The sequence below is a fragment of the Opisthocomus hoazin genome, chromosome 32 (assembly GCF_030867145.1).
Source record: "Opisthocomus hoazin isolate bOpiHoa1 chromosome 32, bOpiHoa1.hap1, whole genome shotgun sequence".
NCBI classification, from domain to species: domain Eukaryota; kingdom Metazoa; phylum Chordata; class Aves; order Opisthocomiformes; family Opisthocomidae; genus Opisthocomus; species Opisthocomus hoazin.
Genome location: NC_134445.1, coordinates 4,125,357 through 4,152,861, shown reverse-complemented (window position 1 = coordinate 4,152,861; position 27,505 = coordinate 4,125,357). Strand labels below are relative to the sequence as shown.

At 48.8% G+C, this 27,505-nt stretch overlaps 1 protein-coding gene across 1 annotated transcript; it reads right to left on the bottom strand.

Annotated features, from left to right (window-relative positions):
* Positions 1 to 10,352: 10,352 nt before the first annotated feature.
* Positions 10,353 to 14,887, bottom strand: AQP2 (aquaporin 2). Its single transcript, XM_009944585.2, has 4 exons — positions 14,522 to 14,887; positions 12,266 to 12,430; positions 11,359 to 11,439; positions 10,353 to 10,568 (listed from the first exon to the last, which is right to left on the bottom strand). The coding sequence occupies exons 1-4, from the start codon at positions 14,885 to 14,887 to the stop codon at positions 10,353 to 10,355; spliced, it is 828 nt and encodes a 275-aa protein (XP_009942887.1).
* Positions 14,888 to 27,505: the final 12,618 nt, after the last annotated feature.

The following is a 27,505-nucleotide window of genomic DNA, read 5'->3' as shown; positions in this document are numbered from 1 at the left end:
AAAGTTTAGGTTTCCTCTGTCTCCAGGCTCTTCTGTCTGCAACCAGTTGTAGGGCCATACCTATCTATATATGCAAGAGCAGCAGGGAGCTGTGTTACAAGGCGGTGGGTGGAGCCAGGGAATTAGCCAGTCCTCCCAAATTATCATGTGAAACTGGAAAAGTTTCCATCTGAAAATAACTTCGGAGCCTCTTGGTGAACCAGTGACTCAGATATTGGTGGCATTTCTTTCTCCTTCCCTCTGCAAACAAAGAGCCCCTATAGGGTGTCTCTGTGCTCGTTAGATAACACAGTTGCATAACGATGCCGTGTTCCCTCCTCTGCTTTTCCCTTTTACTACCTCTTGCCAGGTGCTGGGAGTTTCGTTAGCAAAGGTGTAGTTAATATTCCCTTCCTCTGTGCGCGTGCAGACTGGAGAGGATTGTGTTTTTCTTTCAAAAATCTTGTTGCTGGTGCCGAGCTGGAGGGGCTTTCCCAGGGCAGGGGTCTCAGTGCATGCGTTTCCATGGGATGGCGAAACGTAAAGCGAAGTTAAGCACCTGGAGCTGATCCCAGGCTGTCAAGACAGCTCAGCCCCAGGAAATAAGTGGCTTCCAACAATCCTGGGGGCAGGGCAGGGTTTGGGGGATGCTTTGCCTAGCCAGGGAGCTGTAGACAAGCCAGGGCTTCCTCGAGGTGCCTGAATGGAGGCTGAATGGAATGGCATAGCTGGGATAAAGAGGACTGATGGCTGGAGAGCCTGACTGTGGACCTCTTTGCTGCCTTTCTGTTTCGCTGCTCCTCAAAGAGCACGGGGTGTGGGTTTTGCTGGCGTGTGTGTTGGTGGCCAGGGGGTGCTCGCTGCCTGTAGCCAGGGAGGGTGTATCCTACCCCTGCCATCTCGGGCCCTTTTCTTTTCTTTTTGCTTTTCAAGCTATTGCTCAACAAGGTCAATGATTTTGCTCTTGGGAATGCCAGCATAAAGCTACAGGCTTTGCATGGACACAGGCCGTGTTTGCACGTCTCCTTTCATGTTTCTGTGGCTCTGCTCTTTATCCTAAATCCGTCCAGCTGCAAATCCTTGGCTGGCAGGGAGCAGAGGGGGGAGGCTCTCAGCGTGGTGCAACAGGGAGGTGTTGGGGGCTGAGATTTTGGGGTGGAAAAAGTCTCCAGCGACACTTAACAATGAATTCCTGGTTCTCTCATGGTCCTTGCAGCCTTGTGCTAGGCTTATTTTTTTTTTTAAACGCGTTTGGGTGCCAGATCTGCTCTCCTTGCTTGGCTGATTGCTTCTCACCTTTCTCAAGCAATCCCATCTCTCCATGCCTAATGCAGCAAGCCTGGGCTAGAGTTATCTACAGCTGCTTCTGCAGAAGTGGTCACACTCCAGCACATGGTGAGCAAAGCTCTACATGCAGGAGACTGATAAAATAATTTAAATCCATCTTTAAATTAAAGAAAAAGCTAAAAAGTTGCATTCACTGCTGCCTTCTGCTGGGTGCAGTCAGACCTGCACACGTCTTGCAGGGTCACAAGACAGAAGGGATTCCCCTTCAGAGCAAGAAGAGGGGAATCCTTCCTCTGGAGCTGAAAAGAAACCAGTCTTTCTTCTCCTGCTGTACCCAAAGTCCTGAGCTCAGCAAACAGACCCAGAGCGTCTCAAGGGACCAAGGATCCGTTACAGCATTAATTCCTGGTAATGGTTTTCTTCTGGTTCTGCTGATCCTGGGGAAGATTGCAGAGTGAAAGACCAGATCTGTTATCCTAGAAGCACCTGGTCCGTTGGCATGTTTTGGTGAAAGTTTTGCAAGCTGGTATTTCAAGACACCCTGGCCAGATTCCAGCTGGAGTAATTGCTTGCCGCTTCCCTTCCACCCTGCCTGTGCCTCCACCTGGATAAAATGCATATTGTTCCCATCCTCCAATCCTTTTCGTAACGCTCCCATCTCAGATATCCCTCGGAGGTGGCCACGTTTTGCTGGCAGGTCCTCCACCGCACACCTCGCTTTAGCTAAAAAATGGCATTGAGCCCGAAAGACACTCTCCCAGGTTCCCAACTGCGGATAATAACCTCCTAGCAAAATCCTCTGGCTGACTAGGAGATACAATCAAATGAGGCTGAAAATGATAGGGAAAACTTCCGGAGAGAAACAAGAGGTTTCTCTAACAACACGCTATGCAAAACCCATTTTCCTGAGGCTGTTTGCTAGACTTTCCTCTCTGGGGCGTTCCTGCTTGGCTTCTCTGATGCCTAACCGTGTTGAGCAGGCGTTGGGAAGGCTCCTTTTCCTCTCCCCGGCTGCATGCCCTCCAAGGAGCTTCTGTGAACAGAAAGTGCCTTTGATGTGTCAAATTAATTGAATTGGGCAAGATGTTAAGACATTACGCAGGTCCCTGCTGACAGCTGGACACCTACGTGGTGGGTTCACACACGCCTTGTTTCCCCCCTAGGCTTTTGGAGGAAAGGAGGCTTTTTGCAAGTAGGACAGGTTTAGCTGTCTCCCTCCTCCTCCGCCTCCTCACTGGCATCGACAGACAGACAACACCACCAGAAATCACCCACGTCTTCCGTTCAGTCGCAGGGCCACACAGCTTGGGGACGATGTGCTGGAGGGGGGTAGGGACCTGAGGCCACTTCTGGGTCAGGATGCAGGCTGCCTGGGTGGGAGGAAGGCGGCTCCTTGCTCAGGGCCCTCCCAGGGCTCTGCCTCACCCATGGAAGCGTGTGTGTTATTAAGTGAATACGTGTGTTGGTCTCTGTCATCCCCAGTTTGCCGATTTCATTTTCTGAGCCTGCACAGGGCTGCAATTAATTTGTCATTTCCGTGGCAACCCAGATTTCTGATGAGTTCAGCTCTGTGGTGGACTTCAAAGCCTGGCAGATGGTATTGCAGGTGGCCAAATTCAGGTTATAAATACTGTTGAGACCCAGGCCTGGTTTTTGTTTTTTTTCCCCTTCGCCTGGCTCTGTATCTCAACGGAGGACCTTAAAACTGGCACAATAATGCAAGCAGAAAAAATAATATGACCAGGATAAAACTCCTTCCACTGGGATCCGTGATTAGGTGGGATTAGATGGCCAGAGGACAAAGTTTGGATTAGTTTGTTCTTAAGATAAATGGCGTTTCTGCGGTGGTGCAGCTCCCCATCCCCCCCCACCAATCCCAGAACCAGCCAACATTGTATTCTGGCTTGCACTGCAGGAACAGCCAGCCGGTGGGCACTGAATCGGGACAACCTGGCACTTCCCTTGTCTTTGTGCAAGAGCAGGGAGTTGGGCTGATCAGGCAGCCCCTGACCACGCCTGGAACTCCCAACGCTGGAGTCGCACCCGCCTGGCAAATGCCAGAACTGTACATGCTGGGCAGTACTGGAATTGTATAGTTGCTGTCTAAATATCAGGATTGCATCGTGTCCACATTGTGACCAGGATGGAAAATCACTGATGGCTGAAGTCAACCATCTCGAGACCCTACAAACAACGGTACCAAGGAAGCCCTTTGAGCTCTTCTGGTCCACAGCAGGCTGTGCCCAGTGACTCCCTCGGAGTGGGACGCTGCTCAGAGTAACTCACAAACTCTTTGGGCTGATCTCCTCGAGACTCAACCCTCACCTGTTGAGAAACCGGTTGATCTGAAGTGAGTATTTCACTGAACTGGGCAATGTTTATGATTGTGTGTGTGCGCGCGCGCATGTGAATCAATTCAAAACATAATATTCTGTTTCTGTGATTGTAATAGCAAATTCTTTCTAATTGCTCTGTAAATGCTAAGTTAACCAGTGATTAATAGCTGCTAAATCCCAGCGATTCTCTCTCGCTTTAAACTGTGAACACGCCCTGAACTGCTGCTAAACACGTTCCTTAGACACAAACCGCTGTGGTCTCAGGCCGGTTCTGGACCCAGCTGCACCCAGGCTCCTCTCTGAGAAGGAGTTTAGAGAGCAAGGGGGTCGATTCCGAACATGGTGACTCAGCGGGAGGGTCTCCCTTACCCCTTACACTTTCCTTTTACTCTGTGTAAACCATTTTCCACTCAAAACCTCCTCTGATTTTATGTTCCATGCATTTAATAAGTAACAGAGTGAACCTTGCCAATGAATTTTGTAAGATCACATTTTCTAAATTTTCATTAAAATCTTTTCTTGCAAAACCTTTGAGTGATCATTTAAGCGACCTCACCACTCATTCGCGACAGTTGCTTGTTGGCTCAGCTTTGGGAGCTTGCAGCAAGGAAAAAAATAATACACACTGAGAATTAAAAGTAGAGCAAGAAGTAGCGAACTTTCTCTTCCTCACCCTCAGCTCCTGCGGCTGATTCTTGCCGTAGCGGTAGGGAAAGTGGTGGGATCAGCGCAGAGCTGATGTGTCTGTACGGGTATTTCAGGTGGAGCTTTCAAGGGTTTCTCCAATCTAACCCGCAGTCTGCTTGCGCTCTCTTTCAAGGCAAGGGATGACTCTGCTGGCCTGAGGCTGATGGTGTTTCCACCTTCTGCTGCCCCGGAGCAATGAAGCTTTTGCTGCCCTTACTAACCTGACACAGCTTTGGAGCAAAAACCCCGGGAGCCCGAGTTTGGTTTGGCTTTGGGGGTGTCCCCATGTCCATGGCTCCCCTCCCACCGCTTTGGCTTGAGAAGCAGGTCCTGAAGCTGCCGTCCAGCCCTTGGTGGCTGCTGTGCCGAGCTGGGTGCTCACCGTGACCTTGTAACCTGTGAGTCTGTGAACAGGGATGGTGCTATGTAAACGCTGAATAGTGTTAATGTTTAATAACAGCATTGCTCTGCTCTTCGCTTAGAAATTAATTGGCGGTCTCCAAGGCATCCAAGTAGATGCAAATGCTTTGGGGCTGGTCTGCAATGGAAACACCAGCATCCCTAATAATTCATTTGCATCGAAATCACCATTAGATCTTCACATGGGGACAATAATGGGTATCAGGGAAAGCAAAGAGCCGATTAGAAAAAGAGAGCTGTACGAGATCACACAGTAGGAAAGCCGGGCTTGAAACCCTGGTGTCCTGATTTTCAGGTCTAGCCCTTTCCAGCAAAGCCACCTGCATCAGCAACGTTCAGAGGCTGTGTTTCTGTTCATCTAGATAAATACTTTGAATTTTTATGGGCCAGCAGCCATTTATTGGTGTCCTCAGGATTCAGACAGAGATGTGTTCGGGGCAGTGGTGTTTGTCCTCTTGAAATGTGTTTGCTGTGAAATGTCTTCTTTGCCCATGCAGTCTCCTTTCAAGACTGCAAGGAGCACACTTGGGAATAAATACTGAAGTGAAGTGGGGAGAGAGCTGCCACTGGGAATGCGATCTCCCCTCTTCGCCTTGGCACCAGAGCGTAGGGCAGGTGGAATGCCATCCCGCTGTGCGTCCTCCTGGGACGGGAAGGCATGGGGCTGGGTGGAAAGCAGGGGCCAGCTCTGGGGTGCAAGTGGTCAAGTTGCATCAAGTTGGGGAACCAAAAGCATAACCAGGCTCCAAAGCAACTATTAATGCCATAAATAACATAACAGAGAGGAATCTAGAAACTCTTAAAAGCTGAAATTCTCAGCTAATCCCAACATAATCACCTGGCTCCAAGAGCCCAGGACTTTGGAAATAAAATACTGGTGACAACATGTAGACAGCTGATTACCTTGGTGAACTGGAAAACCAGTTTTTCACTCCATTCTGCCTGTGAGAACCCGAGAAAATGGATCAAGAAATTTGTCAATCTAAAAAGTTAGATAGTATATATCGCTTTAAAGAGACTCATGGTGGTAGCATCCCCTGCTGCATCAGAGCTGGAGCTAAAGACTTTGGCACTGAGTGGTCTCTGGAGAAATGTGTGATTTATCTTTAGGTTGTTGGTGTTCCTGGAAAATCAGGCTGAAAATTGAAGCAGAGCCTCTGGTGTCACACTCCGACCCTTTGGAAGAACCTTGTGAAATGGGACTTGCTGCAAGTCTTGAAGATCTAGGAACTCACTGGGGATTTGGCTTGCCCATGGAGCACCAGCCACCTCCTAGAAGGTCTGTGGTCCTTTCCCAGACTACACCTGGTCCTACCTCCTCCTCTTGCTCTCCTGGATGGATTTAGCCTCCTGGGCCCTCCTCAGGGAAAACATGCTTGGGAAACATTTCTACATATATAAATAGATCCATAAAAATAATTATGTGCCTGCACCCTAGGTAGGTCATGCCATTGCAAGGCAGGTGCCAGATGGGAGCTGAGTGCTCACATGGCCTTGAAGATCTGGAGGATTTGTATAAGGCGACACCAAGAAATTCAGAGCAGACAGCTCATCTCTAAGGTTCGAAGCTGGGCTGTGCTCTTTTCTTCTCTGTCCCACAAGTGTGAGCCTTTCTCTACGGGAGTGAAGCATTTCACCTTGTATCATGTTTTCCAAGGTACTGGTGGGTCTGGTGTTCTCCAAGCCAGGTTGATTTGCTTTCCATTTTCTCCTAGGTAAGGCACTGTGCTTTCCCTGTTTCCAGCCATGTGATGCAGAATCAATTCAGGTGCTGGGTTTGAGGTCTGCACTCTTAGGACAGACTGTCTCAGCTTCCTTTGGAGGAGAGATTTGGATGCTTTCAGATTGCTCTCACCCACCTCTACACAAGATGAAAAATCAGTAGGTAAGTGTTGTAGTCCACCTTCATGGATTTTAAAGGCTGAAATGAGGGAATATCTCACTACTGACTACAAGATGCCTGTAAAAGCCATCAGTGCGCATTTCATGAGGTCAGTGGTGAAAGGCTGATGTGGAAGGCACAGAGGCCTAAGGAAGGGAAGACTTCCTTCACTTGAAAATACAATGATACTTTTCAAAATAACATTTTGCACCTCTCTACCACCTTTTGCATCTGTCCCTCCTCCACGGGGTAGGGCTGACACATTGGGAAACATCGTGGTGACTTGGTTTGTTACCATGCTGCGGAGCATCGGCCAGGACGCTGGCCCCAGCAGCCTCTCCAGCATGGCTCTCTGTAGAATAATGTCTTGAGATACAGGCAGTGTTTGGGCTGTGTAGTTTTTGACTCCTGGAAACCCAGTGGGATGAGGAGCTCAGCAGAGCTGGCTGGGGGAATCGTTTTAGGGAGCCATGTGATCATGCCCTGGGTGACAACGTAGTGGTCCAAATGCTGCTTCTGTGAAATCACTTATTTCTGCTGAAGACATCGAGTACTTTGGCATTAAACTGGTATCTTAAAGCAAAGTGATGGGCTGAATGTGTCAGCCAAGCAGTGAAGTTAACGAAAGGTGTCTGGGCATGTTGAATTTTCACAGCACCCCAAGGATCCTATAGTGCTTTGCAGAGTCAACACCCCAAACCTGATCGTGCTGGGGACCACCAGAACTCAGAGGTGGTACAACGGGAGGTGAAGGAAAGCCTCATGGTCTCAAGTGATGGCAGGATGTAAAAAGCAATGTGATCTTAAACACAATGTGCAGTGATTTCCATTTTGATTTCATGATTGTACTATTTATCACAGGTCCATGATGAAGCTCATAAAGGTTAATGTATGGTGCAATTTATATTGCAGATATTCGTTGTGGAGAGTCATGAGCTCATGGACAGGCATGGCTGGGTGGTTTCAAATCCTGGCTCAAAGCATTCCTGTTGAGGTCTAACATGCAAAGCATTATCAATTCAGCAAAGTTTTAGGTCGGTCTGTGGCAGCCCTGATCTCCGGGTTGCTGATCCTGCCCTCTAATTCAAGTTGCTCTGGTGTAAATCTGGAATAACTGGCTCGGTTTCCTGACGGTGCAAGTTTGGAAGTGTCACTGAAGTCAACGACACTGCTCCATAGAGAAGGTAAATTCATGTTTCTGATTAACTTGAGAGGACTTAGGCTGCTTTAGCCATCTGAAAATCTGTTTGAGTGAGACTGTTTTGCGTTAACGCGGCCATGTGGAGACCAGAATCCGGCCGGGTCAGAAATCGGAGCATTCGAGGGGTGCTGAAGCAGGAACCGTCTTTATTTTTGGGTCCCTATTCTGAAGACAGGGGTTGTTTTTTTACTCTTTTGCGCACCAACAGGTTGTTGGTATGAGGCAGCTGCACGCGGAGCCGGGCTGGGCTGTGCTGCACTGGTGGCTGTGGGATTTAGGGCCAGGGAGGTTACTTTATATGACTGTATATATATTATATGACCATAAATGTGTCATTATTTGACTCACATGTACTAATTCAGTGGGTAGAAGTGAATTTAAAGCACTTTATTTGAAATAATACAGTAATTATTAGACATTAAAACTCTTTTTTTGAGCCCTGTGCAGTTTATGTGAGTCTTAAACATTGTCAGGATAAATAATAAATTAAATGCTTAGATCTGAAAGAGAAGAGGCATGCAATTAACTTGAACATTGCCAAAAAAAAAGAAGAAAGAATCATCTGCATGGCATTTTATACAGCACACCATTGACAGGATAACTTCTGGGTAAGTTTCTTTGGGTTTTCCTGACATACATGGATTTGTTTTCCATTGAAGAGTAACAAAAATACAAACTATTTTTAAAACTGAGTATCTGGTGATTTAAATACAATTTTACACTCTGATTTGAAACACGATTTTAATTTTCATTGCTAAGAACAGGCAGGTTTTTTGAAAAGCTTTTTCTGAAATAATATTCAAGTGCTCCTTTGCCATTGAAGGAACAAAGTGGTGGATCAGAATCAATATTTTTGTAGTGTCAGAGAAGGAATTAAACCAGTGCTAGAACTGCTGCACTTCAATAGCAGCCTTCTGGGTATATTTGCTTTAATTGACTAGTAGAGTAAAACAGAGCCTTGGCTACAGCAAATAAAGCTTGGTATCTGTGATAGCATTTCTCCCCTTGCTTTGCAGCGTGGCATCAGGGACAGCAAACGACAGCTAGAGGAGGTGATGTAGGAGTTCCCATGCTCTCAACCTCACTTGGTGTGGTGAAATGAAGACCAGAATAACACCTTGTCTGGGTCACATCAAAGCTTTGTTTACTCTTTTTCTCTCCAGCAATAGCTATTAGCCTGTGCTTGAGGAAGAGCACAGCGAGGAACAGAGGTAATTATGAATTCAGTAGAAGGAGGAGACATACAAGCAGAGCACAGCGGATGGCAAGGAACAGAAGAGCATCCTTTGGTGGTGGTTCGTGTCAAAACAGTCAGAAGGAGGAAAATGAACAGTAATGTTCCTTATGATTTACAGCTGGGTCCAGTCTTACTGAATATTTCCATTAACAGCCTTAGCAGAAAAACCCTGAATGTGGTGATGACATTTTGTGATGATGCAATGATGAGGAGACATCACCGACAGAAAGAAGCATTAGGATGTTATGCCGTAAATGTATGACTTTTTGGCTGAGCAACAGAAATGGGATTAAATTAATGGTTGCACAAGCAAAGTTGCACCCCAAAGACTAACCCAAATTCTTTGACTATGCTGGGGACCGTAACCAGGTCCTGACATAGCAGAAGAAAGAAGTGGGATGGTTATGAGGATTTGGTGTGATGCAGCCATGAAAAAGATCTGGGCTGTAGGAAGCAAGTGATGGAGCAGATCGCACCTGAAATGCTTTGTGTTGCTCCTCTGAGAATCAGACTAGGAACAGAGGAAAGAAAGCAAAATCCAGGGAGAGCAATGAAGCATCAAAGCTAAAAGGACAACACTGGTCCAAGAACAAACAAGCCATGGATGAATTTGGGCTGAAAATCAGGAGGTGTCTCATTGTCACTGGAGAAAGCAGTTGCAAGAGCTCCCCAATGGGGTCAGCAGGCACTCAAGGGCACAATTCCAGTCCCACCTTCTCAGGAAAGCCTCCATGTGAATGAAGGGCATCTGTGTCCCATGGGGCATGGTAAACGGCAATTTGGTTCCTTGCAGCAGCAAAACTCGTAGCTTGTGAGATACCTGTGGCACAGAGCGACCACTTCTCTGTGTGTGTGTGTAAACAGCCGGGCAGTGAGAAGAAATGGGAGACAGGTGAGTAGAGTTCAACAGCAACCAGGTATCGGGTGGCAACCTCCACACCCAGCAAATGGCTGTAATAACCACTCTCCATAGCACATCGGAGCTCTTCGTGCAGGTGCGCTACCTCCTGCAAGGGGGATGCTGAAGGAGCCGACCCAGGGTAAGAGCTCAGTGTCCTCGTTCCTGTTGCTACACTGGTGGTTTTGATTTAATGGCATTTTCCCCCAGTATCGGAAAACCGTTGGACATGGGGAGAGCTGGGTGGCAGCAGGTGGATTGGGCCACCACAGTGCATCTCCCTGGGAGATGAGTCAACTTTAGTTCCCCCAGCAGAAATGAAGGCGGAGAGGAGAGAGGTGAAATGCTCATCTGAACAAGTGCCGTCTCTAAAATGGATGCCAGAGTTTTCCCCAGCTCCTCTTTTGGTCTGGGGGGAGGTTCAGCTACACCTTCTCAGACATCCCCCTCGGCAGGGTCTGTGGGGAATGAAGCTCCACCGACTGTCGCCGGCGGACCTCGCGCTCTGCCCAGTCCTCCTCTGGCTCAAAACCTTTGAAAATGGCGAGTCTCTCCGAGAAGGTTTTGGCTTGGGGGAAGAAGATGTAATTGTAGATGATGGAGGCTGCTGCCGCACCAACCAAGGGTCCCACCCAGAAGACCTGGGGAAAAGGGAAAAAGAAAAATTGGGTGAGCAAAAGCCAGCCTAAGTCTGGAGGATGGAGAGGAACCAGGCTCTCTGAAGAGCATTGCAGGGGGCTTAGTTACCTTCCTACCCTGTGTGCATTGGGAGTAAAATGCAGAAGCCAGCTCTGCTTTGGCCATCACTGTTGATCTAAACTCCCATCCATTGCTGTTGTGCCTAAGTATACCTAACCATCCTCTTCTGTTCTTCCTCCTCTGTTGAGAGCTTGTGATCTTCATTAATCAGAGGCCCATCATGAACATGCTTAATGATTTGGGTTACTCTGGAGAAGTGTCTTCCTACCCATTGATGCATTGCTATAGAAAGGAGGAGGCTACCAGCTTCTGCTGGACACCTCAGAGCAGGTCAACCTGAACCACCACAGCTCTGGCTCCGAACATGCTCTTTGGAGATGGAAATGCCTGGGTGTGTCCTCAAAGGAGCTGGTGGAAAACCTGTACCCAGATCCAACTGGAACTAGGAAAGGTCGCCAGGACCAGCACGAAAAGCTCCACTCACCATTGGTTTTGCTCCTTTTGCTAAGCCACAGTGCACAAACCACACACCCTTTTCCTGTTGCAACACACCCCACTTAGATAAGCCAATTAAGCACCCAGCAGCCCCACCTCTTTTTCTAATCTCTACATCTCTCCTCCAGCTGGGAGCTGGCATGGAAATGCCAGGAATCTGGCTGGCTCTGTGGGTTTCTAGGAATATTGGTAGCTTGGGGGGCTCATCCCACCCAAACAACACATAGACCTTCTTACCCAGTGGTCACTGAAGTCTCCAACTATCACAGCAGGGGCAAAAGATCTGGCTGGATTCATGGAGCAGCCGGTGTAACGGATCTGCCGAGAAACACCACGTTTATTGTTAGCATTAAGCCCTTTTAGCACATTTTTAAAAATCCTGGTGTGTTACTAGCACGAATCATTCCCCAAGCTGCTGTTTCACCCTCCAGCACGCCTGTTCCAGCAACTGGGATGCTAGCAGCTTCCAGCACCTGAGTCAACATGGATGAGCTGTCTGTATTTGCCCATCTTCTGTGCGAGCACGTGTGTCCTGAGCATCGTGCAGCTCAGCTGCAGGCTGGCTGGCGTGCCTTGCAGCGTGACAAGGGCTGCGGGGATAAGCTCCTTCTGTGTCTAGTGATGGAGCAAATTGCTACTTCTTGCCTCTGCAGACAGGAGAAGAATAGTCTGATAGACACAGGGGCTTGCAGAGCGCTAAGGATGGAACACGCAGTGTAAGCATCGCTGGCTTACTGCATGCAGGGAGTGTTGGGGACCGCTTTGGTCTGTCATCCAGGAGGGATTTCCCTGGGTGTCCATCCCAAATACTTCCCAATCCACCGTTATCATGGTCTCAAGTGACTCAGTTGCCACCACGTTCACTCCAGGATCGAAGACCCCACTGATCCATGGGAGCTCCCTATGGGACTTGAGCAGCAGCAGAGCACAGCAGGTTAAGTTTTTCCTTGCCCAGTAAAAGCTGAGCTCAGGCTATGGCTCTGTTATAGTTTTGGTGGGATTTTTCTTCTCTGTCCCCTGGAAAGCCATGGGCACCACATGAGTTACAAATTCCCTGACCACCCCGGAGCACACAACCAAGAGGCTTTGGGCATAAACACAATGCCAACCTAAAAAGTGCTGTGGTTTAGCCCATTCTACCCACCCCAAGGAGATGCCCCACGGCAACAGAAAGGCCGATGGACAGGGCAGGAGAGCCCAGGTTGTCCTCCCGGCGTTCATCAGTGGAAGCAAAGATGCACAGGACCAGCTGGAAGGTGAGGAAGAGCTCGACGGTCACTGCCTGCCCCGTCGTCGTCTCGTTGTGCAGCTGGAAGGGGAGAAAAACAGTGTCTGAGGGACGGGGAATTTTGGGAACGGGGTGAAGGGGGAAACCCAAATCAAGGAGGACCAAAAAGGACACAGGAAATAGATAAGTGTTTTGGCAGCAATATGAAGAGCAGGAAAAATTCCCCAGGTAAAAGGAAAAGTGGGTCCCTGTCTAATATTTGATTGATGTGGCAGTAAATGATTTAGTTGCATTTCTTTGGGTATTTTTTCCTGCACTCTCCTTTCCCCCTTGGGATTTTATTTTTCCTTTCCTCAAACTTAAAATTCAAAACAACTTTTGGAAAAGTTTACAAATTGCATTTTGAAAATGTCAAAAAGAAATGTTTTGGCATTAAAAAAAAAAAAAATCCCTTTCCCCTTCCCACACTTTTTTTGACTGAAAGAATTTATCAGATTTGATCTGAAGCTGTGCCTGGCTGCACCCCCTCCCCTCCAACTCTGCTTTCTGACACTTCGTTGCTCCTCAGTGGTTTTTCATCCAGATCTGGATGGACCTGGCAGCGCTGCCAGCCAGATCTGCAGCTGCCAGTCCTGCTTGCCTGCGTTGTCCCTTCGCCATCGCTTCCCCCAGCCCTTCCTGGCACGTCTCTGCCCTTTCTTCCCCCGTGCCACTCCTGCTGCAGACACCGTGCATCCTCCCAAATGCTGATCTTGAGACCCCTTCGCTCGGTGACGCCACAAAGGCAGCAATTGCCCTCCTGGATGAGATCCAGAGTTGGATCCTGCTCACTCTCCTCTCTCTGATATTCCTCCTTTTTTTTTTTAAAGGGTAATTTGTGCAGGCAGCTACCAGATGAACAGCACACAGGGGAAAAAAGATGTTAACAACCCTATTCCCTCTTTCAGGTTGTTTAAGCTGTACAACAACAGAGGTGGGCATTTTGAAAGTCTCTCTTGAGACTCCTGCTTGCCTTGTCGGGTTCATTAAACCCTGGCTATTATCAGTCTAAATAGTCTTGTTCAGATTAATCTGCAATCCCTTTCTCAACCCTTTTAATCTCTTTGGCAGTGAAGCTGGGTCCTGGCAATGCCTCTCTGCTGCAAGAAAGGGGATTTCTGTGTGCCGCTTCCTAAAACACGCTGCCTGCCTCCTCCCTCGCTGCTTGGCTTGCTTTCGGGTGATGCTGGTCCTAGCATGGGCATCTCCACAGGAGGTACAGCTGCCTGTATCTGCCTGAAGAGGAGAGGTAGGGCATGGAGAAAAGAGAGGAGATAGTGAAACCTCTGAATTCTTCAATTCTTTTCCCTCTTTTTATTATGTGCATGGATGGGGACGGGGATGCTGGAGGTTGTGATATCACTGGGGAGTGCCCTCATGGCTTCCTAAGGTTCCCCGGTTTTCTTTGTTCCCTGCATGTCTGAAACCAGACTGGGATCCTTGTGATGCTTCTGGCCATGTGCAGTGGCACGGCCAGGGCACCCTTGTGTGCTGGGCACTGGGATGAACCAGCTGGATCTGATGCGGCCACCCCTTCACAACGGGAAGCAACGTAACGAGCAGTGCTATCTAATGAAAAGCTGCGACTTAGACCAAATAAAACACCCCCTACCCTGGTGCAACATCTGCATTGCTGGGAATACAGCACAGCAGCCTGTAAATAGTAGCATGGTGTAACAGAGGGGGGAAAAGGCTGCCTGTACTCACACCAAGAGTGTAAAGTGGGACGGCTTGGGGCAAGAGGAATGGAGAGGTGACGCTTTTGGCCATGTCCTTCCCTAAACACCTGGTCCCCTCCAAATCCAGCTCCTCTGCAATACAGTCCTAGATAAAACTGAGATGATGGTGGCTTTGTCTTCTAAGGGAGGTGTCTGTGTGGCCAGCTGGATCATACCTCTGGTTTTAATCCTAAAAAGCAGAGGAGGCAGCCTGGACTCCTGCCTTCATCCCTGCTCCTGGAAGGACCCTTGGTGCTGCAGGCTCATGGTGCTGTGCTGCAGCTGACAGTGGCTTCCTACCCAACACTGGGTAAAGAGAGTCTTTGCTGGCCACGAAACATCCCTCAGACTTCCCAAAAGCCCTGCCCAATCTTTCCTGCTCCCTTCCAAGCCCACCCATGGGCTGAAGTCTTACCTTGTTGATGGCCAGACCTTCCCGGGAATCTGCTGGGGTGATCTCGTGTAAAATGGCAGCGCCTGCAACAGCCCCCAGGAGCTGGGCCACCACGTAGAAGACCGCACGGAGGAAGGAGACTTGGGAGCCAATGAGGCAAGCCACCGTCACTGCCGGGTTGATGTGGGCTCCGCTGATGTGTCCCAGGGCTTGGACCAGCGTGCTGATGGCCAAGCCGAAAGCCAGTGCGATTTGAAGGATGCTCGGGGCCGAAGCTGAGGGCCAGTTCAGAGCAGAGCCTAGGCCAAAGAGGATGAAGACCAAAGTTGCCAGAAATTCTGCAAAGACAGCCCGGGTGAAGGCTACGGATCGCAGTTCCCACATCATGGAGTGGCGATTGCTGGAAGCTGCAAGGACTGACCCTGCCTGCAATGTATTCAGGAAATCGCTACCGCAGCTGCTGTGTCCATACAGCGAGGCAGGGGGACAACATATATATATGTGTGTGGGGTGCCGAAGGATCACTGGTGAAGGAGGTGGGATTGTGGTCCTAGGAAACCTGATGCTTTTTTTTCATTTGTGTTCCAGCTGAGGGAACATCAGACCCTGCCCCCTCTACTAAAGCCAGGGAATGCAGTGTTTGCCACCCTTGGGAGGTCACAAATCAGCCTCAAGCAATGCCATGAAATGCTGTTCCCTTTCTCTTGTGCTTTCTTACTAGGTGACCCATCCCTAGAGGTGTTTGTTACTCCTCTCTTCTCCAACCTCTACCACCTGCAGCATGGAGAGGAGAGAAAGCAAGGGAGGGGTTCTGTAGAGCTACAGATGGAGCTGAGGTCGGGTCGTGTTGAAAAGCAGGATGGGGGCTGTGATTAAATAACCAGGCAAAACTGGATGCAGAAGCGTCTCCCAGAGGCACAAAACTCCAGGTGACTTACTACAACTTGGTACCTCTGAGTACCAGCATTTTACACCCCAGGCTCAGATTTCCCACCCAGAAAAAATGGGAACCAGCCCCAAGAAATGACTGTCAGGAAAGAAATTCTAGTGTGAAAAAGCGATGCGCACAGCTGGAGTACCGTCTGTGCTCTAATTACAGGGATTTTGGCCAACTCAGCTCTACAGAAATGTCTTTTTACTTCTTGGTGTTAATCCCCAAACAGGAATGATATTTTCTTCTCTGGAGCATGGTTCTTCAAACCATCCGCTAATTGCCCAGCAAGTCTACTTTCCTTTTTCTTCCACTGCTTAGGGCACATTTGCCCATTCCTGGGTGATGTCTGTAAAGCCTTTTGTTCCACACGTCAGTGACATTGGTGTGTTTGCTGGAAAGATAACTCTTTGGTTTTTTCCTCTCGTTAGCAGACTCTGAAGTTATTTTAAAGCACAGTGAGCTGGGAGGAGCACTCTCCCAGGGTAGAGCTGGAGTTGAAAGGACCATTTTATTTTGGAGGGATGCAGAGCACCAGAACAGAGGGTCCATTTTTTGGCTCTGACAAAGGCTGCCACTATATGATAAACCAAATATTTTTCCCCTCCAGAGGAACTGTGCAAGTGCCACTGAACTGATACGAAAGGCTGATGAAAAATATTCCGTATTGCTCAAATTATATCATAGAATCATACAATATCTCAAGTTGGAAGGGACCCATAAGGATATGTTCCTCCACAAAAGGTGTGTAACAATACTGCCAGTCGGACTAGACGAGCATTGTAGGTCCCTTCCAACTGAACTATTGTACTTCTGTTTTATTCTATTCTTGTCCTCTCTTTAAAATAGATGCTTATGAGGATATTGCTCTTAACAAGGGAGAGATGGTGGAGATCTGCCTAGTTCATGAGTCTGGAGCCTGGAAGACTTGGATTCTACCTTTTCCTCTGAAAATCCTTCTTTTGGACTTCCTTGGGCACTTTGGCCCATCACGGCATCACTCTAGCGTCCGGTTTTCCAGAAACGAAGCCAACCTCACAAAGCAGGTTGTGAGGCTAAATATACTTGCGGTGCTGATGAGCCTTGAAAAACATGGTCACATCCAGTCTGTAGGCTCTTGCTCCTGCCTACCTGGTATGGATTTGCGAGCTTAGCATTACTCAAGAACTTGTTATGTCAGGGACTGGTTACGAATGCAGGCTGTTATTAGGGCAGAGAACGACAGAGAATTAATACGGGAAGTTAACTGGAACTGATACTCTATTTGATTAATAGTTATTCATGGCAAGCGAGTTGTGATGTATCAGTGCTTAATGAAGACTAATTAAAAGGAAGGACAAGTAAGATTAGCTCTGAGCAACTTAAAAATCTAACGTAGCCTCATGGTCCTCCCTTCTATCTGGCGAGGCAAAAGTTCATTGCAGCGCTTGTTTTTGTGCAGCGCTTTGAGATGTTTGTGCTATGGGCGGTGGGTTTCTGCTGCACACCATGATGACACGGGTTGGTGTTGTGTTGTGAGCTGTCCTGCTGAAAGGGAGCTCTGGTATCCCGGTCTTCACTGTGGGGCAGAGCAAAACACTGCTGCGAGATGTTGCTTTCCAGCAAGAATAATATCACAGCCCAGCTTTCACCCAGGGACTTCTAGCACTGCAGTGACCATAATCCTTCTGGTTTTACAGTGAGGGAGTCCACAGCACAAAGCCAGACCCTGCCATTGCTAATGCCAGGCAGCGACTCGGTGGCAGAGCCAAGGTTTCTTGCCTTGCTGCGCTGTGCCACAGCCATGCGTCCTGCTGTATGCCTGGGAAACAGAGAAACAGGGGACCAAGCAAACTGAAGAGCTTGGTACTGCATTGCTGAAGCTCTGCTGGTGTCTACAGGTGCTCCTGGGGCTGGTGGTGTTGACGGTAACGTAGCTTTACAGCTTGCACGAAATGCGCTGCAGCTTTGGGAGCAGCGAAGAGCCCTGTAGAAAACCAGCTGAGTTGGGAAAGTGCAATATTTCACCTTTTAATCCACAGCCTGTGGGGTGTAACGGCATCATCAGCCCTCCCCTGTGATCAGATGCAAATGCTCATCAAGAGCGTGTTGGCGTCTGCAGAGGGCTGATACGCCGTGCTTCCTCCCGATGGCAAAAAACGGCCTGGTAATGTGTTTTTGAAGAACATTTCACAAGCGAGGGAACTGTTCTTGCACAACAACTTGCTTCTCGAGTGACTTAGATGGCTCAGATATCTTTGCTTCCCTGGCTTTCAGGAAAGTATAAACATCTTTAAGGTATCTCCATTCCATCTAAAATACCTCCGAGCCACAGAGAATAAAAGATTTATTGCGTGAACAACAGTGAGTTTTCCTGCTTGGATCCAATCCGCCGCAGGAGGTGCATGTGCTGCCCAGACCTTGCTGGAAATTCCATTTTTTGCTCTTTTCTGTGAGTAGAAGGCACCTGCAGACAACTCTTCTGACAGCTGAATGGACAACCTGCACCCAGGCGTCACAGGGCAGCAAACACCCTTTTTATTAGACACTGGAGAATGCACAGCAGGACTGTCCTGGGAGAAAACTGTACAAACCTGGCTAGTCTCAGTTCTGCTGTTCGTTGAAATATGTTTTCTTTCCAATAAAGGAGGTGTAAAACTGAAGACACTAACTCTAAGAGTTCTTTAGGGGAAGCATTTAGAAGAAGCCAAAGGATAAGAAGGAAAAAATCTTAATTCTAGTATTATGACTAACCTTCTTGTTTCTCAGTCAACGTTTTCTGCTCGCTGCCTGGATAAATGGATGTGCTGGTGCATTTGGCCCTCTCCATGGCCTCCCGCGGAGCAGAGGGAATGGCAGCCAAGGGCTGCCAGGACACGTGGGGAAGCGGAGCAGATGGGGATGAGGGTATGGACACATTTGCACCGGGATCAGCAGGGGCAGAAACACCTCAGCTAGCTTTTCACCTGGGAACTGGAGCCCCCGCAGCACTAGTTTGGCTCCTGGAACCTTTCCACCCTGAATGTCCTGACCCTTGCGGGCAACACCCAGACAGGCAGGTCTGTGGGTGTGGGTCCTGCTGGCAGGGAAAGGACCAAATACAGGTCGCTCACCTTCCTCTAAGCTGAGTTTGTCAACTGTTAGGCTCCTCCTGCCCTTTGCAGGCTGGGGTGTGGAGAGATGCTGGCTCACAGCGAGCTGCAGAGCATCGAGGGAGCAGATTAGGACCCCTTTGAGCTTCAGGCTGCTTCGTGATGCGATGCAGCAGCACAGCTCTTGCTGCACTGCAAACCAAGACATGTTTTTAATTGCATTTCATAAATGTACCAGGAAAGTCTTACCTCTCTCCCACTCCTGGCTGCAGAGCCCAAAGCAAGGTGACCATCAGGAAAAGTCACATTCTCAAATTGTCATTTTACATCAAAAGGACATTCACCCAGAGGAGCGAAATGGAAATAAAAATCAACACCTTTTCCGGCATTTCAGGCCAAGTCCTAAATCCTTATTCATGCAAAATTTCTGCTGGCTCTTGCAGTGTTTACTGTTCTTGTTTTAATTGAAGCAGAAATTATTAATACAGCCCTGATTTCCTTCACTGACTTCAATGAATTGAGCTTGATCGTGGGCCAGGAACTGGGCCTGGTGTTAGAAGAAGGCTTCAATTTATTTTTTTATCCCATCTCAAATACTTGCAAGTTCAGTCCTGAATGTTTGCCTAGGGTCTTATTCACGGCAGACAGCGAGATTCTGCTGTTGGTGGGGCTGGGCTATGGATCGTGGCAGGATCAGTACACACTGCTGATGGCCATATAGAACCCTGACGTACGTGAAGACCATGAAGCTTTCCACCCCAGCAAGATCTGATCTCTGTACAGCGCCTAGGCAGGGATTTAATTCTTTCTTCCTGTGATTTGCAGGAAAATATAATTTTTCTTTCACTAACAACATGTTAATGAGACCCAGATTGTCTAGAACCAGGGAAAGGGAGAAACCATGGTTTCTGCATCTGCAGAGAGACTTCATAGACAAGATATGGCCAATCCCGACATAGTACCAGGTCAGAGACAGGGCTGAGATGACCTCCTTTTAATCATGCCATAAGGGGTGAAGAAAGCAGAGCATTCTTTCTTTCTTGAGTGCTGAAGTTCAAGGGCAGGAGACGGCATATTTTGTATAAGCATTTATAGGAAAATAATTAATGCTTTTTCTTTTGAATCCATGAAACAAATAAAGCCAGACACCAGGATACCCATAGACCCAGCAGATTTTGAAGTGAGATAGACCCCGTGGCCTCACCAGGTCTTCTAAACATTTTTGCTGCTTACCCAGGCATGAATATTACATTAGTCAAAATCAATCAGATTGCAACATCATCTTCAGGTGAGACAGCTGAGCAGGAGACCACAGCTTCACCCTTTTCCGGATACCCAGTGCTGTGTTTACAAAGCAAACCACATGTAATGACCCGAACTCCCAGCGGGTATAAATTGGGGATGTGGCTTTCACATCAGTGCAGCGACATTAACTGAAAGCTTAGCCTTTTCACTATTGTTTTCCTCATTTTTATGTAAATGAGAAGTAATTGAGCTGAAGTCCATGAAGGAAAAGTGAATGAGCTCAATACAGATGTCTTTCTCTAGGCAACTCTCCTGGATTAAAACAAACAAGAAAAGCTAGGCTAGATACTGCCAGGAATTGGTCCTGCCGGTGGGTCAGGACACAATGTTCGCTGTCCCCTCCTGCCGTGTCTTCCGCAGCCCTGTGGATCTGAGATGCTCATCGCGGTAAGGGACTGCAGAGCCAGGGCTGTTGTCACACCTGGGTTATCTCACCATCAGTGCTGTGGGCACGGATCCGTGTATTGACTGCTCACCTGTGCTGCAGGACTTTTTTGGCTGCTACCTCCTGATCTTTACTGGGAGGGAAGCAAGGAGTGTGTCTGGCAACTTCACCTTTGAGAAGAGACTGTCATCTCAGCATCTTTGCTGGGGAGCTGCTGGTGCCTGTGGTGAGGAGGCACACGAATGGTGCACAGGTGAAAGCAGGTTATTGCAAAAATCCTTCTAACAGCCAGCTGGGATTGATGGAGAAAGAAAGGGGTGCCTGGCTTCTGAGAACAGCATCTTTCATCTGAGACCAAGGTCAGTGCCATGGTCCTGGTCGTACAGCCAGATAAAGGAAGCGGTGCAAGAAACTTTGTTGTCCACAGAGGAAAAAAAATTATCAGTTTCAGGCTGCAGTGCAGCAACCACAGAGAGAAAGACAGATGAGATGTCAAATTACATTAAATCCCTCCCATCCATTAAACCAAACAGTTATTTTAAAATCAATTGTTGAGTAAGAAACTCCTTCTGCCTCTGCTTTGGTGGAGCATGGAGCTGGGACCTGGCAGCCCCAGGAAGATGGTGGCTGCAACTGCTCAGAGGTGTCTTCAACTCAGAGTCTCCGCATGACCCCAAACCATGAAGCTCCGCATGAGCAATCTCACTGTCAGACCAGAGCCGCTGTGTGGTCGTGTAGTGGTGCTGCCTGTCCCATAACTCTCAGAGTTGCTGAACACTCCCAGCCATGGTGGCCTCATCCTCCATCCTGAGGTTTCCAGCGCTTGGCACCCAAAGGCCTGTGGGGTTTGTGCAGAACCAGTTGAACAATTAATAAGAGGTTGGGTTCCCACCCTAGACAGGCTCCAGGGAAGACGCAGGTGAACAAGGAGGCTGGCCTAGAGCTGTGAGGGCGAGAAGAGTTCTGTGGGAAAATGACTTTGCCCCAATGGCCATGGGCATCCATCAGTTTTCCTCTGCCCAAAATTATCCGTACAGGCACTTGGACACCGGCTTGGAAAACATTACTTTGTTCTGGGACAGCATCAGGAACAAGGTTAGGACCTTGGTGTGAGGTCCCAGAAGGTCCCCTCCACCGAGCTGCTAGCTGAGAGCTGCATTGGTGATGATCATTTTCATATCAAACAAAACCTTTATGCTTTTTATGTTTTACACATTGCTTCAGGAAGTTTCTCCCACCCCAGCCACAGACTTACGTTGAATCTGGGAAGGTGGGAAAAGCAGAGAAAGGAGCAGAACTGTTCAATAGATCGGATGTCACCCAAGAAAAGATCTCAACAGCCGTCACAGTTGGCCATTGGCTCTTTCCACCATGCTGCATTCTGCAGAGGTTTCCTTTGGTCTGCGTGATCAACATACACTGGGAAAAGGCTAGCACAGACTCCAAAACTGCTCCTAAAATTTTCACATAAGGCATGTAGATAGGAGAAAATACAATCTATTGTTTTTTAAATTTTAAATGGAATGTGCCATTTTTCTTCTCTCCTTCTGTCCTTTTTCATCTCTCTGTCTTTCACCTTTCATCCCCTTTTTCCCTATGTGCCTCTTTCTCTCTCCGCTTTACAGTGCTGCCCAGACACCAACTTCCATGCCAAGGCTGCAACAGTAAGGGAACCACAAAATCGGTTTCATAAAGCCTCTGGCTCTTCCACTTCTGAGAATAAGGGTTCAGCAGCATGGGATGTTTTCGTTTGCGGTTAGTTACTTGATTTCTGTGTGGGTTTTTGGGTGCGGTGCAGGGATTGGGTTGTCAATAGCGTGAACTGCCACCCTACTTTGTAGAAAGAATTTTTGAGGGCTTTTTTGTTTGTGGTTTTGGGGTTTGTTTTTTTTTTAATCTGGGCTATTGAACTGATTTCCTTCTGCATTTATGCCTGTGTTGATGGGATCTGGCTGTGGTGTGTCAGTGTAATTTGCTGTGCTTCCTTGAATTGTAAAAAGTCGAGAGGAGCATTTGCAGCTCCTCCAAGACCTTGCCAGCAAAGTCCAGCCTGTGGACAGTACTGCTCTCTCCTGGGTGGGGACTGAGCTGCCCGGGGAGCTCCGCGTTTGTTTTTGCTGGTCCGATGGAGCTCGTAAATTTGCTGCACGGTGAATCCAAGAGGGGCCAGGTCTCGCTGTGGGGGGGCATTGTCATACACCAGAAACTGTGAAAATCCCACTCAGAGAGCACACACCAAGACTGGAAGTCTACCTTAGGTTGCTGTGGAGCGCAGAAGCCCTGATTTCAGATGAGAACAGCCTGGTGCAAGACTGCACAGACCCAGATAGTGTATATCAGGTCACTCGTAATATAAGAGTGGGAGTGAAATCTGCAGTCAAATGGGGGAATTTGAGGAAATGAAGTTACTTTCTGCAAGGCAGGCATCAATCTCCCGACCCAGCAAAATCACGTGTGCAGGGATGTTATGGGAAAGAGATATTTCAAGGAAGAAAGCGAGGAAGGAAGTGGCTCACTGGGAACTGTGGAGCTACGTGAGGAGGAAACACAAAGGTGTTTGCTCGCTCGGGGATGTAGGCAAGGAAGGCAGATGTTGTGGGCTTGGAGGACAGGGGATACATTACAAGCTCCTGGGATGTCATTAGGCCAGACGGGAAACCCCCTCACTTCTAACTTTGAGCTTCCAGGGCAAAGAGAGAGGCTCCTTCCAGCATAGCACCAACCAACCTGGATTTCAGGCCAATTTCAGTGCTGGAAGTTTGGGCTCTGAGATGCAGCAAAGCTCTTTCCTCCATCTCTTCTCCCTGCAGATTGCTGGGTCCTGGGCATCAGGCTGCTGTGTCACCAGAAGGCCACGCGTCCCTCCTTGTATGGGCTCTAAGGATTTTTAAGATTCCTGCCCACATCCCTGGATTGTATTATGTAAAGTTCCTTCATAACAGTTTAAAGAAGAAACTGCACAGTGGCATGAAGGTGTCACTCCAAGTGTCACCCAACCCTGTTCTGTTCCCCCACTCCCAGTGAGGCAAGTTTGCATACTTGTGCAATTCCTTTCGTTCAACAGCATCAAATGCACACGATGGGGTTAAGAACATGTTCTTCTGGCAGCAATGAGTGAAATGCACTCCTGAGCAGCCGAACCATTTAATCCTGGGGAGTGCCTCGGCTGTATATTTATCTGCTCATTTGGCTGATGTAGGCACGTGTGGTGTTGTTACTCTCTGACGTGGTTTGTGGGCATCACGGATTTTGCTTCTGTTTATTTTTTGACCTCACCACTGGGACCTGTTCCCTGCGATTCACCTAAATCACATACCACAGCTCTGGAGGTGTTTAAAAAAACCAGGGCAAAGTTTCTCAAAGCACCCAAATCCTGGCACTGTCTTTGCCCCACGGCATAGACAAACAACTGCAAGCAACCAAGAAACTTACTCAGATCACAGTCCCCAGCTGGCTTACAGCTACTACCTACCACTGGGTTTCAAGCCCTCTCTAACTAAAATGCCCTTCTGAGGGCTTAAATTAATTTTGCCAAGCGGTTGGGGTGCCTGTGATCAGGTGGGACAGCTCAGCTGCGCACGGTTTGCAGGATTTGCTTCCAGGCAATGGAAAACTGATTGCATAAAGGGAGTGATGGAGGGTTGGGGCTGTTTTTTTAGCTCAGGGCCCAGTGTTGGCTGTCCAGGCCTGAGCTAGAGACTGATGCTTGCTGCAGAAGCCAGTGAGAAGAACATCCCACCCCACATAGCTCTAGCTACAGTTTGGGAAGGAAGGAAGTGAGAATATTTCAGCTGAAGGACTCTGCATGAGAGTGAGAAGGTACAAGCTGGCCAGGAAGGGAGATACTGGCTCTTGGGAGCAGGTTTCCACCTCTCGTGCAGGTGAGGCTGTAGGGTGGCTCACAGACACTGGGGAGTTCCTTGCCTACCCTGTGCTTGGGATGCTGGCAGGATGGGAGATGAGGGTAAGGGCTTTGCTCCTCAAGAATACGGGCATTTTGATTTCTTTTATCTTTCCAAACCCCTCTCTGTGCATGCCGTGGTGTTCACAGCTTGCCTCTTAATCTCCTATCTAGGGACCAAGCCTGGCGGCAGGATTTAACATTAATAATCCACGGATAATCCAGCAGCCTGAAAGCCTAGGGTAAATTCCTGGGGATTTAATGTTTTTTTTGAGGTCCACGGCAGAGCATTCACTGCCAGTGGGGGCTTTTCCCACTTGGCGATGGGGGAAAGCATATTTACTGAGGGCTTCTGGGTGTGCCGTCATGTATGCTGATGCAGCAGATCCCTTAATTATGCTATCAGGTTTTCCTTACCTTGTTTTTGATGCAACTGAGTGTTCAGCAAAGTTGCTTTAATCCCTGTGAAATCCCTTGTGGATTTGGCAGGGGGTGGACTTGACAGATTTTCTGTTTGTTTTGTGGGTTTTCCCCTGAGTATTAAAGGTACCTGCGTGCAGTCAAATGGCTGCCTCGGGTGGTCTGGTGTTGAGCTGGACCAGTGGCTGCCCAGGGAGCTGGATCGGGGATGTTGATGTTCAAGACCCGCCTGAACGCGGTGTTGTGCAGCCTGCTGTAGGTGACCCTGCTTTGGCAGGAGGGTTGGGCTAGATGACCCCCAGAGGGCCCTGCCAACCCCGAACATTCTGAGATTCTATGGTTGCTGTGATGCTGTGGGTGAGCATCACAATCTGAATTCTGACTCTTATGTGTACTTCTCCTAATGTGTCTGTGAGACTGGGAAAAGAACAGATCTAGAGAAAATCACCGTCTTGGTAAGACTCTGGCACATCACAGAATCACAGAATAGTAGGGGTTGAAAGGGACCTCTGTGGGTCATCTAGTCCAACCCTCCTGCCGAAGCAGGGTCACCTACAGCAGGCTGCACAGGACCTTGTCCAGGCGGGTCTTGAATATCTCCAGAGAATGAGACTCCACAGCCTCCCTGGGCAGCCTGGGCCAGGGCTCCATCACCCTCAGAGGGAAGAAGTTCTTCCTCATGTTCAGCTGGAACTTCCTGTGCCTCAGTTTGTGCCCATTGCCCCTTGTCCTGTCACTGGGCACCACTGGAAAGAGTCTGGCCCCATCCTCCTGACACCTACCCTGCAGATATTTAGAGGCATTTCTGAGGTCCCCTCTCAGCCTTCTCTTCTCCAGGCTGAACAAGCCCAGCTCCCTCAGCCTCTCCTCGTAGGAGAGATGCTCCAGTCCCCTCCTCATCCTCACAGCCCTCCGCTGGACTCTCTCCAGTAGCTCCTCATCTTTCTGGAACTGGGGAGCCCAGAACTGGACACAGTACTCTAGATGAGGCCTCACCAGGGCAGTGTAGAGGGGAAGGAGAACCTCCCTCGTCCTGCTGGCCACACTCTTCTTGATGCACCCCAGGATCCCATTGGCTTTCTTGGCAGCCAGGGCACACTGCTGGCTCATGGTTAACCTGTCATCCACCAGGACACCCAGGTCCCTCTCCACAGAGCTGCTCTCCAGCAGGTCCACCCCAAGCCTGTACTGGTGCATGGGGTTGTTCCTCCCCACGTGCAGGACCCTGCCCTTGCCCTTGTTGAACCTCATCAGGTTCCTCTCTGCCCAGCTTTCCAGCCTATCCAGGTCACGCTGAATGGCAGCACAGCCTTCTGGTGTATCTACCACACCTCCCAGTTTGGTGTCATCAGCAAACTTGCTGAGGGTACATTCTAACTCTTCATCCAGGTCATTGATGAAGAAGTTAAACAAGACTGGGCCCAGTACTGACCCCCGGGGGACACCACTTGTTACCAGCCTCCAACTAGACTCAGCACCGCTGATGACAACCCTCTGAGTTCTGCCATTCAGCCAGTTCTCTATCCACTTCACCATTGCAGAGCTTCCAGCTCAAACAGGAAAGCAAGGAACCAGACCTGGAGCAGCTTTTTTGGTGGAGAAGGGTGGTCCCTGCAAGGGCTGAAGGGCTCTGCTTTGCATTGGTCTCAGCTGGGCAGAGTCATCCTTGTCTTTTCTGTGGCAGAGATAAGACTCATTTCAAGCCTTGCAGCCCATGGGCTCTCCCAGCTAATTTTCCTGGCTGTGAAAGACATGATTGTTTGTCAGAGCCCCTTAAAAACACTGCCTGTTGGTGTTGGATTTGTTTTGGGGCTGGGCAGTGAGGGAAGGCCAAGATTCCCACCCCTGGTCTCCCAGAGGGTATGGGCTTTTTAGACAACAGAGAGGTGTTTGGTTTCACTTCCCTGCTGCTTTTTATTTAGAGCGAGGTTCTTGTGGTAGGTGATGCCATCTGCTTTTCTTTGCTGGGGGTTTTTCCTCCTCCAGACTCAGTATTTTAGCTCTTTGAAGCATCTTCAACCTTGGGATGGAGCATGTGGGGTCCTCTGTTTTCCCACCAAGAAATTTGGCTTGGCTGGGGACTGCAGGTGGGATGAGTCCCTCTGGGGTTCCTTAAGAAAATGAGCTTCTCCTTTCCCATCACAAGGCCACGAACCACCTGGAGTTCCTGTTCCCAAGCCCTTGACCCCTCGGCTGGTCCAGTGCTTGAAAGGGGTCAACAAGCCAAGCACGGTTTTCTTGTGCCCGGCTGCAGCAGCGAGAACCCCTCCTGCTGGGTTGGATTTCTCTCTCCCTCTCGGGACCTGCCCAGTTTTAAGCCTCTGCTCAACCTCGAGCAGAATGAAAGCCCTTGAGGAGCTTGTGGTTAACAGGCACTTAATTGATTCTGAATAATCCTGACAAGTTTTTGCAGTCCTTGTGGTAATTGCCTCTCTTTCCAACTGAATAGCTCGGGCTAGGTCTGTATGGATGCCAGCTGTACATTGCTTGGCTGCATTCTTTCACTTCCAGCTCATGCTTTCCTTTTAACTCTTCCATTGCTTGCTTCTTTGCAGAAGCTGCGAATGGGGATGGTCTTTTCAGCCTCCTTTCCTGGCAGGCAGACTGTTCTTCACCTTCTCTAGGACTCTGTTTAGGGAGCCTAAAATGTGGCGGGGTCTTTTTTTTCATGGCAGAGTAAACAGATAAGCTGATTTATTTTTTTGTACCTGTATTCTAGACTTCGCAAACTAATTTGAGGTGTGATGCATGCTTCTGGCATGACAAGCAATAAGTGACTTGTAGGGGCTGGGGAAGGACCGGAGTGAGGATGTGGAGAGCTGAGATGTAGGGGCACAGCTCCTAGCCTGAGTGTAGTCCCAAAACTGCCTGAAATTGTGGTTTTGTTTTGTGGGAACACAGTGCAAGACTGCTCTGCTGACATCTCTCTCTCATCACAAGCCTGTCCCTCCATGTGTTTAGGTAGAGGGTGTGCTCTGTTTGTACTCTCTTT